This window comes from Hemicordylus capensis, chromosome 3 (genome assembly GCF_027244095.1).
Source record: "Hemicordylus capensis ecotype Gifberg chromosome 3, rHemCap1.1.pri, whole genome shotgun sequence".
Lineage (NCBI taxonomy): Eukaryota > Metazoa > Chordata > Lepidosauria > Squamata > Cordylidae > Hemicordylus > Hemicordylus capensis.
Window position 1 is genome coordinate 298,872,300 of NC_069659.1, and position 15,986 is coordinate 298,888,285.

At 42.2% G+C, this 15,986-nt stretch overlaps 1 protein-coding gene across 7 annotated transcripts in view; it reads right to left on the reverse strand.

Moving 5' to 3' along the window:
• FARP2 (FERM, ARH/RhoGEF and pleckstrin domain protein 2) overlaps window positions 1-15,986 on the reverse strand; it is a 138,496-nt gene that overhangs the window by 118,414 nt on the left and 4,096 nt on the right. For all 7 annotated transcript variants that reach the window (XM_053304708.1, XM_053304704.1, XM_053304706.1 and 4 more), the window contains one exon: window positions 12,402-12,633. In XM_053304708.1, the coding sequence (XP_053160683.1) occupies window positions 12,402-12,605 (204 nt within the window). In that variant the 5' untranslated portion in view covers window positions 12,606-12,633. The remainder of the gene's footprint in view (window positions 1-12,401; window positions 12,634-15,986) is intronic.

A 15,986-nucleotide genomic window follows, 5' to 3' on the forward strand; every position in this document is an offset into this window, starting at 1 on the left:
AGGCTAGGGAGGCAGTGTGGGAGTAGGAGGAGTGGCCGGTGGATGCACTCCCACCAGAAAAAGTCATGGAGCCAAGCGGTGACATTAGGGCGAAAGGAGTTCTCAGCCCCATTTGAGCAGGCTCAATTTACAGGGATAGGCTAGTCCGCGGGAGCTAGGACGGTGTCCGGTGGAGGTCTGTCGGGTGGGATGGAGTCCGCTGAAGAAGGAGGCTGTAATGGCTCGGCTGGGGGCTGCATTGGCTCAGCAGGCAGCAGATTCTCCATTGGCAGTGCAGGAGGAATGCACGGGCCAGCTGGTTCCCCCTCCGTCACTGCACCCACAGGAGATGCCAAAGAGATTGCACAAAGGGTGTTTGTCATCTTGTTTGGGCTCCTTTGGCAAGGCGCAGGAAGGTTTCGAGTGCTTATATACAGTCTTGATAAGAAGGCGCTCGCTCAGCTACACAGAGTTCCCTTTCTTGGCACAAGGAGAAAGTTTGCGCTTTTTGCTTGCTCTGTGGCTGCTCCTTGCAAAGTTTAGTCTTGTGCCTTGCCTTTTTTGGAGCCTTGGAAGGAACCGCGGTAGAGGCCTCCGTAGCAGGAAGCAAAAAGGCAGGTGCGCAGGAGACATCGATCTGGCCCGCGATGGGAGAGCGGGAGCAATGAGCACCGAGGGCTTAGAGCCCCGAGATGATTCATCCATCTCATATGGTCCAGTCCTGTCTTGAGCATGTTCAGTACACAACCCTATCTGATGAGTTCAATCATGGGGGGGGGGGGAGATATCATTTTCTGCATATCAGAACATTCCAGAAGATAATGTCAGGCCATCTGTCCGAGAGCTGAAGCTGAGCCAGAACAGGTAATGCAGCAAGACGACCCTAAACATTCAAGTAAGTCTACCAAAGAATGGCTGAAGAAGAGGAGATTTCATTTTTTGGAGTGGCCAAATCAAAGTCCCAACCTAAACCCAACAGAAATGTTGTGGCAAGACCTGAAGCAAGCTGTTCATGCTAGGAAACCCTCAAATGTCACAGAGCTGAAACAGTTTTGTATAGAAGATGGCCCAAGATTCCTTCAAGCCCATTTGAAAGACTGATCACCAGTGGCAGAAAACATTTAGTTGAAGTTATTGCTGCTCAAGGAAGCCACCTTATGAGTGAAGCATTCACACACTTTCTCACACAAGGAGGTTTGTTGCTGAATCTTTCTGTTGGGTGAATATTCAAAATATATCCATTGTGCTAGAGTTACTTATTCAACAGGGTTGCTTTTCTTTCTTATCAGGGTTTAGCTTAGGATCTAATCATGTTTCAAATAAGAATCGTGCTAACATACGGACCATCCTAGGGAGGTCCACAAATTTTCTCTCAGCACTGTAATTGTAATTAACTTATGTTAATTTTAATGTGACTTGGTCATAAATAAATTAGTCTGCATGCTGCATCAACCAAGCTAACACAAATAGCTCTCTTACAGACAACTATATGGATGGGCCAATCTACAAATGGATGCCTCCATGTTTCCTACAGGTGTGCACTCATATCTATTGAGTGTGTGCTACATAAAGGCACAGTCATGCAAGAAAAAAATATTCTTGCTAAGCAGTTTGGAGTCACTCAGCCATGCAAATTGGTCCCCCGAGGCTCTGCTTAAGTATGTCAACAGTAGGTGAGGCTAACCCTTGAGGAGCTCTAGCAACAAATTAAGTCCCACCCATGACTAGCAGAATAAGTTATGTAAAAGATTCAAATTAATGTGCAACTCAACACAGGTAATAGTTCTATTTGTTCTGACACAGAGTTTTGCTTTGGGGGAGCATCCTAGGAGGAAAGCTACCTACCTACCTACGCACAACCTTATTAATCTTTGTGTAGAGAAGAATGGGCCCATACCTATGCTGCTCCTTAAGTTCTTGGATCTACAGAATTCACACTATGAAACATTTCAGGCAGGATCTAAATTAACTATGTGAACAGTTTCATATGTCAAAGAGGACTAGTCAAGTTTTCTTCAAGACTGCAGCGCACATGTCACCCTGCCCTACTGCATGACACACTGCTTTTGAAATTGAGAGGAACTTCAAGAACAGTTTCAAATGTGAATTCTGGTAATATGTCAAACTTTTCACCAAGCATGTGTAAACTCCTGAGTGAGCCTAAAATACCTCTTTGGCTCCCAACCTACAATATCACAATTATAACATACTAGATACAATGATACAAGTTTGATTTGACTAATCCTGGCTTTTTAACACAACAGATTAGGGATATGCATGGAACACCATTTGCATTTCATTTCAAACTCAGAACAGAACACAAATGGCCAGAACATTACAACGGAATAACCAGCTGAACCAGTTGTTCCAACAGAACAAGCCCAGAACACTCAAAATGTTCCGACTCCAAAATGGCACTTTGCTGACCTCTGCACACATGCAGCTGCCACTTGCATGACGGTGCTGACTACACAAATGGTTGCCATGCATGCCCAGAGGGCAGAAGAGCACCATTTTGGAGTCCAAAATGGCACTCTGAATATTCTGAGTATTCCAGGCTCAGAACAGGGTCATTAGATTGTGAACCACCCAGGGACTTTTTAATATGGCGAAGTACAGAAATGTAATAAATAAATAAATACCATTCCAAGCTTGTAACAGGCGCTTCATTTGACGAGCTTTCTGTTCAGAGCTCGGAATGTTCTGCACATCCCTACAACAGATTAGTGCCCCCATACAAAACTCTCTATATTTTGTTGCCCATCTTGGCTCAGAGGCTTCTGGCATTGGCATATAAGCACCTACAAGCTGGATATCTTACCTGCTATGTGCTATCATGGCCATTTGATCTCTTTGACCAGCTAAGCACATCCTTCTTGTCTGCTCTTTACTTAGTTCCACTCTGTCCCCTTCTGGTTTATCAGAAGCATTTATACCCTCACACCTTAAAGAGATGGCATTTGCCAAACCATATACTGCCCAGCTCCTGTGGGCTATCCCCCATGTGTCATTTTAAAAAGCTGTTCTGCAACCTTGTTTATTTTAAGCACCAGCAGTCTCATATTCAGGCTCATATTGTCCCAAAATGTATCCCAGTGCCTAACAAACCTAAACCCCTCCTCCCAGCATCACCATCTCATTCACACATTGAGAGCCTTCAGCTCTGCTTGTCTCGCTGGTCCTGTGTGTGGAACAGGTAGCATTTCTGAGAAGGCTACCCTGGGGGTCCTGGACTTCAGTATGCTACCTAGAAGCCTAAATTTTGCTTCCAGGACCTCCTGACTACATTTCCCAACACTGCTGGTGCCAATGTGCACAACGACAGCTGACTCCTCCCCAGCACTACCTAACAGCCTATCTAGATGCCGCATGATGTCTGCAACCTTCACACCATGCAAACAAGTCACCGTGCAGTTTACACAAGGGTCACAGACCCATCTCTCTATACTCCCAATGTCTGGATCACCCACTACTGAGCCCCCCATCCCCAGAAGAGTATCCCCTGTGCGAGAGGATATGGGCTCAACCACCATGGAAGGGGTCCCTTCTAAGGGAGAGTTTCCCTCTTCCTTGGAAGCATGCCCTCTTTCCCCAAGATCTCCATTCTCCATGACAGCACAGGAGCCATCAGGCTGGGAGTGGGATACCTCTATCACATCCCTGAAGGTCTCATCCACGTACCTCACTGACTCTCTGAGCTTCTCCAGATCAGCCACGTTGGCTTCAAGGGAACAAACTTGTTCCCTGAGAGCCAGGAGCTCCTTGCACCAAGCACACACCCACAACTTCTGCCCATCGAGCAGATAGTCATACATGCACACTGTGCAATAAACTGGGAAGCGCCCCCTCCCTTGCTGGTTTTCTACCTTCATGACATATTTAAAAGGTTATAATACTGCTCATACATTTAATTGTTTTAACTACTTGATTATTCCTATCCACATTTCTATCACATCCTCATCTCAAACTAAAATTATAAATTTTGAATTTTAACCCCATTCACAATTTCCCTCCCTCTACCCAGGCTTGACTATTGCACTGCACTCTACGTGGGGCTGCCTTTGTATGTAGATCGGAAACTTCAGTTAGTTCAAAATGCAGCAGCAAGATTGGTCTCTGGGGCAACCCAGAGAGACCATATTATGCCTGTTTTAAAACAGTTGCACTGGCTGCCAATATGTTTCCAGGCAAAATACAAAGTGCTGGTTATTACCTTTAAAGCCCTGAACGGCTTGGATTGGGCTAATTTAGAGAGCGCTTTCTTCTGTATGATCCTCATCGCACACTGAGGTCATCTGGAGAGGTCCGTCTCCAGTTACCACCATTATGTCAGAACTGGGCCTTCTCTGTAGCTGCTCCTGACCTATGGAATGCAGTCCTGGCAGATATTTGCAGTTTAGGCTCACTGTTGGCCTTTAAGGAGAACCCTAAAGATTTATTTGTTTGGCCTAGCATTCCAAGGTTTTAAAATTGTTTTTAAGTATTTTAATTGGTTTTAAATTGTGTTAAAATTGTTTTAATATTGTTTAATTAGTATGATGTTTATTTTTAGGTTTTTTAAACTAGTTGTACACCACCCAGAGCCTCTGGATGGAGCAGTTTATAAATGAAACAAAACTAACAGACACCCTTTCCCCAACAAACTTCTTTCTGTTTTTAGGAAGTTGTTTCACAATTCTACTGTAAGCCACTATGAGGACCATTAGTAGACTAAATAGCATGATACATATATTAACAAAAAAAGCAGGGACAAAATAAATTTACTGCTGCTCACTGGACATATAGGAAAGGTCGCAAATTTCTTTTAGTGTCATGCCATGCACATATAACTATGAAATGTTCAGAGATGTGGGTACTACAATTCTGGCAGCACTACAGCTCACTATTAGGGATGTGCACAGAACTGTGGAGGTGTGGTCTGGCGCCAGCGGGGGGGTCTCTCTTGAGGGTTTGCACTTACCTCTCCCGCCGCTTTCCCCCCCGCTCTGTTTTAGCGAAAGGTTTTTGGGGCGGCAGCATTCCTCCTGCCCCCATTATTGTCTGGAAATACCAGAAGTAACTATTGTGTGTGCACCCGCCGCCACACCCAGCACGTTGCATGCGCACGTCATACAAGCATCATGCGCACACGTAATCGTTACTTCCGGTATTTCCAGACAATAACTGGGGCAGGGGCGGAAGGGAGGAACGCAGCTGCCCCCAAAACCTTTTGCAAAAACAGAGCACCAGCGGGGGGAAAGGGGCGGGAAGGGTAAGTGCAAACCCCCCTGCCCTTAAAGAGAGACCCCCGCTGGCGCCGGACCAACCCAAGTTCGAACCGGCTTGGAGCCCTCTATAATGGCCTCCGGACCAGTCCATGCACATCCCTACTCACTATGAGCAAGACAAAAAACAGCTACCACAAAATTATATGCCTAGATTTCACAAACTGGTGACCATGAGACTGCAGCAGGTGGAAACAAATAAAGTTGCATGTTTTATTTAGTACTAGGCCTATACACCAAGGCTCAGAGTTTTCCCAAGGTATTCCCTCTAGATATTTCCTTTATTGAAAGGAAATGAAAGAGCAAGCCCTTGACTGCTGCAGGCCAAATTATCTTAGGCTAGTCAGTGATTAAGGAGCACTGAGACGGACAGAAGATCAAAGCGACCAGACACAGCTGATGGAGTGGGAGGCAGTTAGGAGTCCTCTGAGTAAGATTCACTGAAGTTTCTAGAATGAGGTTAGAATGGGCACACCCATTGTGGAAGACTGAGTTAGGCTTAGTATTTTGAGAAACTATATAAGGTTTTGAGAATATACAACTTCTTACACACTTCAAGATACTCCCTTTTCCAGAAAAACTAGGTACACACTAATTAGGGAAAAAGGTACTATGCTAATGACTGGCAGCATGAAGGCAGAGTTGCGTCCTTGGAAGGCCACCACTACTGTCACTTTAAAAGGCGGCAGCAGCAAGAGCAGCATAATGCCAGCTGAGAAAAGCAGCAGCCTATACAGAGTAGGAAGAAAGAGAAAATAGCAACTTGGGATGTTTACATAGCTGCCCACCAAGTACGCAGTTTCACCTATCTCTACTTCTGCTCCCACCCAAGATTAACCATTTTTTATTCCGGCTAGTTAGTATGAAGCTAGCAACTGCTTTTGCCACTGCATCTTAAAAATAACAATAGCAGACACAGCCGCAGCAACTCTTCTCTCACACATACACACCTGATAGCCTTCACAGAGCATCTATTCACTATTTGGGACTACTGACCCTCTGGCCAGTCTAGTCAGCTGCGGCACGATTCCTTCACTATAGAACCATTTCAATACCCCAGGAATTGCTTACTTATTATTTCATTGGTAAGTCAGTAGGATCAAGGAAAGACAACTTTGTTTCTGAAGTCAAGCACTAGTTGAGGTTCTACCTGCTACCAGTTCACGAGAGGTAAAATGATCATCCTCAAGAGCCGTTTCAAAGGAAAGTCTGGCCATCAACAAAATAACAGGTCTAACAATATAGCAGACTAAATAACAGGGAGATTGAAAAGCCTAAATTGTGTTTTTAGAAGAACCTGTAATATGCACAGCCATGAATTACTAACTCTCTTCTGAGAGCAGATAAAAATACGCTAAAGGCAGTTTACTGGCCATATTTAGAGTATTCAGAGTCATGGCAAACATCTGACAATTATTCTTCCTGGAATGTTGTCTATTTTTTTCTTATTTGGGCAAGAAGACACGGCCTAAGTTTAACAGCATTTAGATTCTTGTCATACACCGGTTCAAATCTGAAAGAGTCTCTCCTCCCAAATCCTGCATATTTAAAGCAGTTAACACTTTCAGAGTAGAAAACATCATGAAGTAAAATGAATGCATGATGGAAGGATGACCAAAAGAAGCATTCAAGGAGCTTGTCTCTGCCAGAAAATATTTAATCTACTTCCTTCTTTGGGAGCAGTTAGAAATGCTGGACATTTGCCAAATGCTGTCCCCAAAAGTTGCTACACGAAGTATGCAGAATATGGCAGCTTCCAAGCACAACCACCTCCCACAAGATGAAATCTAAAATTATTTTTACATCTTTCTCCTCCCAAATGCCCTTTAAGCAGTCCTTGCTTCTGCTTAAGCTCAACTGCAGTTTTCTTTGTGAAGTTATGTTTTTTTACATCTCCCTCTGTTTGGCAAGTGATTTTTCTCCTACAGAACCACAGGAAATCACAGGCTAGTATAAAAACATACAAATTACTTCCTGTTTGACTCCATAAAAAGTGTTCTAAGGTCCAAAAGCAGTTATCGATTTTAGACCTTTGAATGTGGTGAGCTATGGTCAACTTTACACAGATTAAATTTCAAGTAAATCAGACAACTCAATAGTGACCCAAGATGAAAACAGAATATCTATTCAAGTTGCTCAGGAACTGGACACAATGAAACCTGAATGTTCCAGCCTTAGCAAATGAACACTTTCCAAAAAGGAAAAAAAAAAAAGTAAAGAAAAAGGGAGAGGGGTCCCAGGACATTTTAGTATGAGGAATTCAGATCCTCACACTATTAATGCAACCTAGGACAAGCTACAGAAACTAGGAATTTTGTACACGTCAAATACAGAACAGATCCATGAATTTGACTGAGCTCAAGAATAATGCTCTGGCAGTCTGAAGAAATATTCTAATCACCAATATCTCTTTAAATAATTTAATGTTTTCTCTACACTCTTCACCAGAGTGGAATGCAGGTCACAGAGTGAAAATACCTTACAGATGCATCAATAATGCCAGCCAATCTCAACAATGTTTAAGGTTTTAAAAGAAATCCAGTACGGTATATGTCAGTGGCCTTCAAACTTTCAAGAGCTAGGACCCACTTTGGACACGAAAATGCATGCAACAGGGGACCCAGGGACAATGCCTAGCAGTAAAAGAATGGTACCCATGTATCCAGTGCAGAACCAAGTAGTGGAAGGAGAGGATCTACACCAAAAAGATTATCATGTTCAAGTTTATAGATACTCCACATTCTTACCAGTCTTCTGCTACCAAGCAATATACTGATACACAATAGCAGTTTACACAAATCATCCTTACCTAATTCAGACTCCAGCTGTGACTCAAGCACAAACTAAGAACTAAAAGTGCAAAACTCAACCAGCTGAATGCAGCTCCAATTTATACGTAAGTCACATGTATATAGTCACATATATGTAAAAGGAAAAAACACCAATTTTACAGATGGGAAATACAGCTGCAAAGAGATTATAGTCCAAAGGACAATCATGGGGCAGAGAATGCAAAACTCACACAAAGCACAACACTTGAGAGAGCCAAACTGTAAATTGGGTGACTCCATACCCAGAAACATTCGAAACCTATGCAAAGCAGATCAGACCTGTAACACATGACTCATTTCTGTACTTTGTCTCAGAATTAGCCCCATTAAACACAGTGCAACCGACTTCTGAGTGAGCATGCGCATTATTGCAATGACAAACCCGACTCACAACCCAACAAAAAGCCTCTACCTCCTGCTCTTGTGCAACCAATCCTAGGCAGGAGTACACCTGCCTATCTCTGTATAATACTGGGCTGCAGCCCTCACAATACACACTCATTTGGTGCCTGAATCTTATTGGATAGATTAAAACACGTGGAGAGGGGAAAACCTGTGTGTCTTGGCTGGATGACAGATTATCCTATACATATTTATACAAAAGTAAACCCCACTGAGGTATATAGATTTACTCTGGTGGCTAACTGCTCTCCTTCCATCAACTACTTCCTAAATTCTAAGTCCGGGGGTGGGGGTGGGGGGCTTCTACCCACATACATGCACATCTGTCAATCCACTGAACTCTTTCTACTTCCAGCAGGCTGTGGAGCATGCCATTTTGTTTGTAAGAATAGTTAGTCTCCTAATTCAGTCCCTAATCACATGCTTGTGTATCACATTTTCATTTAAAATAAGTACACCACCATTGATTAAAAACACTCACGCAAAGGCAGAACACATAGCAACAGGCACATGAATTGTATAAGCAAAAGTGTGCAAACAGGTTCTTGTCTAAACTGGGGAACTGAGAGCACACTATATAATTCAGAATCATAACAAGATACATGCCACAAGAGGATATGCTCCAGAGAAGGTCAAACCACTGCTATCTCCCCATAAGCCTTCCTCTTTAAAACAAAAATCATACATTTAAGCAAGAAGAGATTTCATACATTCAAATATAATCACAATTTATGTTTTAAGAAAAATCAGAATTATTGATCAAGCCAAAACCGAGAAAACACTGCATGATCACCTTGCTAACTAGTTATTAACTATGTCATCACTAAATGAAAGACATAAAATCAATCCAAATGAACCCAGTCCAATTCATATTATTAATTCCAATGTGTTGCACATCTTTGAAATGAACTCAGTCAGACTTACTTTGAGTAGATGCAAATGATTGTGTGCACATAACTCACACACATGCCATTTAACTCACCTGTTCTGACTAGTTCTGTTACCTGCAGGCAGATCGGACGAGGTAGGTCCTATGGCTGAAAGGGTAGGATACACCACTAATGTCTGATCTAAAATACAGGGTGGGTGCATCATCATCTGCCAACTAGTTCAAGGTATGAGTGCGAGGTAAGATGGGTGAGCAGTCACTGCTTCCTAGCCCAAAACATGATGTGAACACGCAGAAGTAGGATATTGGTATCATATTTGTTATGTCTCAAATGCATGGTAAGGGAGTGATGCCCACAGCATCAAGCTGCAAACTCAAGATGCACTCGGGGGAGAGGCCAGCACACAGTTGCTGCCCACCAGCCAGTAAGCTTAAGGTATGAATGGCATGGATGGGCAAAGGTGCACTGCTGCTGCCTCAGCTGTGTGTCAAACAAGAGCAGGGCAGACAGGCCCAATGATGAAAAAGTGGTGCTGCCTGCCACTTCACATAGCCTTGTGCCAGTTTTCAAAAAGGCACATCCTGCTGAAAAGAGCGGCTGAGCCGGCAGGCCATTGCTCCTCCTCCCTCAGTCCCTCCTTGCTTCCCAGGTGCACAATAGGAAGACAGGGAATTATGCTACTGCTGGCTAGGAGTGGGAGAAATGACTGGCAACGCCTCACTGAAAGTCTCTCTCTGTTGTACTGCAGCATGGGGCCCTGAGCAACTACCCGCCCCAACAGCATCCCTCCCCCATTCAGATGGTGCTGGGTAGATAGAAATAAATGATGCAGTCATCAATTTATTCTTTACTTGAAGCATTCAATACATAAGTCTATAAAATTACACATGCTGTGAAGAGAGAGTTTTTCTCCTTCTCTCACAACACTAGAAACAGGGGACACCCCATGAAATGGATTGCCAGGAAATTTAGGGCCAAGTACTTTTTCACACAGTGCATAATTGATCTATGGAATTCCCTGCCATGGTATGTGGTGATGGCCACCAGCTTGGATGGCTTTAAAAGCTGCTTAGACAAATTGATGGAGAACAGGTCCATCAATAGTTACTAGTCTTGATGACTATGAGCTACCGCCAGGCTCGGAGGCAGGATACCTTCAAGTACAAGTTGCAGGGAAGCAAGAGCAGGAGAGAGGGCATGCTTTCATCTCTTGTATGTGGGCTTCCCAGAGGCATCTGATGGGCCACCGTATGAAACTAGACAGGCCTTGAGCCTGATCCAGCAGGGCTGTTCTTATGTTCTATTAAGCAGTTACAAGACTCAACTTCTACAAAAACCCCTCTTCTACTTTTATCAGCCTTACAAATTATTACTCAGGGTAGGTGGATTAAACCCAGATTCTTAAAGTGATTTTAGGAACATATCCAGTTTTTGTTTTAATCAGAGTTGGTGATGTTCACACATTAACACTGAAATCAGAGAAACAGAAGAGATGATGGGAAAGACGAACAGAACAGAAAACAAGGTTCTTTCTCTATCTGAGCACATCTGAAAAAATACTGATAAGTCCTAAAGGTGTTGTTTAAGTATAGTAACCACCCAAACTACCTACACAAAATGACAAATTTGGGAAGCTCCTGTTGTGGGAAAAGTTTATTACAAGAGTAACACAATTCAAGATAAAATCTGTACTATGTTGGTTGCAATATTAAATGTGAAATTATGTTAGAACTTTATTAGTAACTTTAAACAGGCACTTGTTAGGTGAAGTGCTCAAATCAATTTCAGCATCTTGGAACCTTTGTGATAAGAGGAAGTGTACACCCAGTTGTAGTCGAGACTTGCCCTATGTTTCTGATTAAAATTTTTACCTACATACATCAAAAAGTTGCCCTATGTCCTTTTAAAAAGTAATCTTTAATGACAGTCTAGTACTACCTCCCCCATCTTCAAGTAAAGCTATGAAACAAATTCAATGCGAGTGTTCATAATATTATACAGGTATTTTGGATTACTTTCTCTTATCAATATGAGCACAAGCATTATTTATTTATTATATCACCATTCCAAAAATGGCTCAGGGTGGTTTACATTATGGCTATGTATGTATGGAGGGAAAAGATGAATCAACTGGCCCTGGTTAAGGAGTGCATTGCTTCTATTCTATTGTTACATGCCAATTTACTCCCTCCTCCACATGTAGCAGTCTAAATGCAAGCCAGGGTGGCAGGGAGGACACTGCCTCTCTTCACCTCACATTAGTCACATACACTGGGCAAAAGGAAAGAGGTTTATCTCCATCATTCTTTTTGCATTGCCCTGGACAGCATTCCAGAACAGGGACATCTGACAATATACCATTGATTTCTGCTAGGATACAGGGAATTTTATTAAGCATATCATCAACCAACCTATTTATAAGGCCATACACTGAATATATAGTCATGTAATGCATATAATGATCTTAACCATGTGCAGTTTGGTTATTTAGAAAGGATAATGTAATAAATCAAAATCTGATTATATCTGGAGAATTCTCTCAGATATATTTATGTGTGGTATACATATTTCTCAAAGCCATATACAGCACCACTGTTCCCTCTAAAGCATGCGTATGCTCACAAGTTTTCTGATGTTCGCTCAGTTAATTTTAGATCCCGCTCAGGTTGAATTAGGAAGGCCCCACTCTGAATGCACATGTGCACACACTACCTTGATACTGCTGCCTAGAACAAAACTCATTCCGCAGAGAGATGAAAAAAATTAGAGGGACCACTGTACAGCACCAAAAGACGTATCATTTTTAACTAGTACAGGTGTTATTTTCTGTATTCGTTCGGATTCTCAAATAAATTTCTTCTCCAAAGAGTATCTAAAAGTTTTGTTATATACAAACAATGGATAATATCCAGACTCAGCTAGTCTGGATTAAGTCTAATTGATTTTAATGGTGCTTAATCATCATTAATTAGTCTGGATACTGCCTAAAAATATCAAGACTTTTGGGGGGGGGGAAGCATAAGACTTCTCCTTACCTCAATATCAAGTACTTCCACAGTGTTATCCAAAAGCTTTATCTTGATCTGTAGCGACCTCTCATGTGTTTTAGCAGGTGTTGATGCTATGGCTGAGGAGAGGTTCTGTCCTGGCTCCAGGGTGCTCACTCCCGAATTTTTTTGGACTCCCAAACGAGAACCTGGCGTCTGTAATACTCTGTAGGTACCTTCTATCTCCCCCATTTTTCACCATCAAGCAATACTCAAAGAACTAAGAGGGGAAAACACACACAAGAATAGGCTATGAAGTGCTTTAAAAATGAGATTTCAAGAATGAATACATTATGCATTTGTATATACATTATATAGATGCCTAGTTTTTAGAACTATAGATAAGGCCACGTTATCCCCTGATTCATTACCCACGGTCAGGTAAAAGACACCCAACCTCGGCATATGTGGGGGGGTGGGTGCATTGATCTCGTGTATCTGTGGGTTGGAGGTGGCCGGAAATGACCACGAAGATCATTTCCGGCTGCCATTTGGTTTCTCAGAGCCACAAAATGGTCGTTTTAAAAAATAAAACAAAATAATGCTTATTTTCAGCCAGTTTTCGGGCATTACGGGAGCTTCCCCCCGTGTTCCCTCCAAAAATTTGGCCAAAAGTCAGCATTATTTCTCATTTTCCCAGCGACCAGGAACCTAAGTCCCAAATCCCCACTGCATCAATGCCTCAAAATTCTCAGTTGCCATATCTGCGGTACAACCGCAAAATGGAACCCCTGAGTATATAGAGGTGCTCCCGTATTCTTCTAGCCATTAATGAAGCAGTTTTGTATCCCTGTTCATTCACTGGCCAAGCCAACTAAAGATTTTGGCTCAACTCGCCCATTCAGCATTTCAATTGTTTGCAAGTTAATCTGTAACACAATAAGTGCATTTAACATAGAGATAATCAAATGAAATTCAGTATATATATTCTATGTTTCAAGCAGAGATATAGGTTTTCAGGGGGAAATTGTACTGGAAACATTTCCAGAAAACTGAGTTTGTTTTCTGAAAAGTTACCCATATAAATTTCCCCTCAATATAACATCAGCATTATTTTTCCTTCTCCCCCAAAAAGCCCTATACAAATTTTCCTGATGCCCTAAACAGATTGTGATCTGATTTGGCATGTTAGTTGACCTATTTATACTGTAAAAAACACAAAACACATCTGCTTCATAGTAGTCTCCCCTCAGTGTATCTTGTTTTTCAGGTAGCCAAGCAGAAATTTTTGAAATGGAATTTTTTTCTACTCCATTTCTGGTTTCAAGTTGAAACATTAGTTCAATCTCTGCATCTGTTCTCAAAGGAGGTAATAAAAATGTAACACACATCACAATGCAACATCTCCCTTGAAGACTAAGATGTCTGAACAAGAGCTAGTGTACATGTTCAGGACACCATTCTACATTTAGGCTTGAACCTCAACTTAACCCCCAAATGTGTTTTCAAAGGGCTGGGGTGAGATGGAAAATAGCTGTAATGTACTATCTGAAACAAGGCCATCTGAACATATTGCTTTAGTAGTTATTGTCTGGGGAGAAGTCTCATCCTAGTAAGAGCTTGGGCCTGTTATTTCTCCCACATCTTGTTACATGGAGGGTCCGGGAGCATGGGGGAGGAAACTGAAGAAGTGAATGGATAGTATCATTCTGTTTAGAATGCAGGATCTTCCCACCCTTCCAATCTTGCTCTAGATTAAAGGGAGGGGAAAGTGGAGTAGGGGAGATCCTACATGCCCATGCCACCTACTGTGCTGATATTTCTCTTCAGAAAGAATACATGAACACACACAATCCAAAAAAGTATAGATGACAAAACAGCAGATTGATATGCACTAAATAAGGGAGACAGAACAGAAAGAGCGAGTTCTGCAGCAGAGAAAAACTTCAATTTTGTTAGTAAGGCACAAATCAAACAGAATAAATTGGCCTACACGGCTCTCAATACTGAAATATATTCGTTATAGCCAGGCTCAGAGGTGTAGTCACAAATTCAGAAGTGGAGGTGCTCTCCATGACAGCCCCATAGCCATGCGTAGCCACACCCCCAACACACAATACCACTACATTTGCATTTTAATGCAGTTTTATTGTTTTGTGCGCAAACATGCAGGCTGTAAAAACAACTACAACAAAACCTAGAAATAAACCTGCCCAAAATTGCCCCTTTCCTTCAAAGATTAAGTGAAGACATGATAGAAGTCTAGACAATTATGCATAGTAGAGAGAGTGGGCAGAGATAATTTTTTCTCTTACACCACACAACTGGCTTACCAGACCAACTCTTAATACAAAGATAAGCTCTGTCCCCTCTGTAATAAATTTGTCACTTTACAGACAAAACAACAACTAATTCAGTTTGACCAGAATAACTTGACACTACCAGTGCTGTCGAAGTGCCACCAGATCTGTGCATTGCATTGGGCCAATAATTGGATCAGAGGTGATGCAAGCCTTGTTAGAGAATTTTTCATTGGAACAGATATCAATGAAAATTTTCTCTGAGAAAATACACAATTAGATACAACACACTACTGTATTGTATTGGAATGGGGGCAGACATAATTGCCTGAAAAACCAGCTGCCTGCTGTCTTCGACAAAGAATCTGGCTGCATTCCAAGCAGCCACAGCGGTGGCATTTTTAAATGCCACCTTTACTTCCCTGGACTTGCCCCACAATGCATTGGGGGAAGGAAGCAATGTAATGACACTATGTCCTTTCCCTGGTGCTTACTGGGTTTTAAAAAAAAAAACTTACTGGCCACTCTATAGTTACAGGGAATGGCCATTTTTCCCTCCAGTAATGCACTGGGGAAATGGTGTCATGTCATTATATTGCTTCCTTCTCCAATGCACTGTGAATGTGTCCAGGGAGGAAAAGGCAGTGTTTTTAAATGCTGCAGCTGTTTGGAATACAGCCATTTTTGGGGTAGAAAACACAAGGAAGCTAGCTCTTCAAGACAGGTAGACCCCGCCCCACCCCAATGTATCAGATATTGGCTCAATTTGAAGCATCTCCCCCCCTCCATAGCCAGCACAATAAAATAATTACCTATATCGGAGCATTACTGATTCCTATACCAATAGTGACCTTCAGGCATAACCCTATTCGTTAGGCATAAAGTATAAACATGGTAGGGCACTGATACAATAGAGTTGGAAGCATATTGTAAGTAATCAACACAGTGCAAATGATGAAACAGGCAGTAATTGCCATAAGGTTGCAGTTGAGAGCAAGACAAAGCCCCTCCCCCTCCCAGAAACTCACCACCACCACCTTTTTTTTTTCTTTTTAAGATTGTGGGCCTCTTGGGGACAGGATTATTATTTTTAAATGCTGTGAGCCACTTTCAGCCTATGGGATAAAGTGGGATAAATAAAACAAATATAAATCTAAAAGAAGTTGCCCCGGTCCTTTCATTCATGATCTATATAGTCATCTGAGAGCAGCTTCTACACGCTGTACAACATGTCCAGACTACAAGAGAATTCAGAAAGGTACTTTTGAGCAGCTGCTTCCCAAAGATTTAACAATTCTCTTCTTACAGAGGTCTGAAATCCAAGTTATTTAGA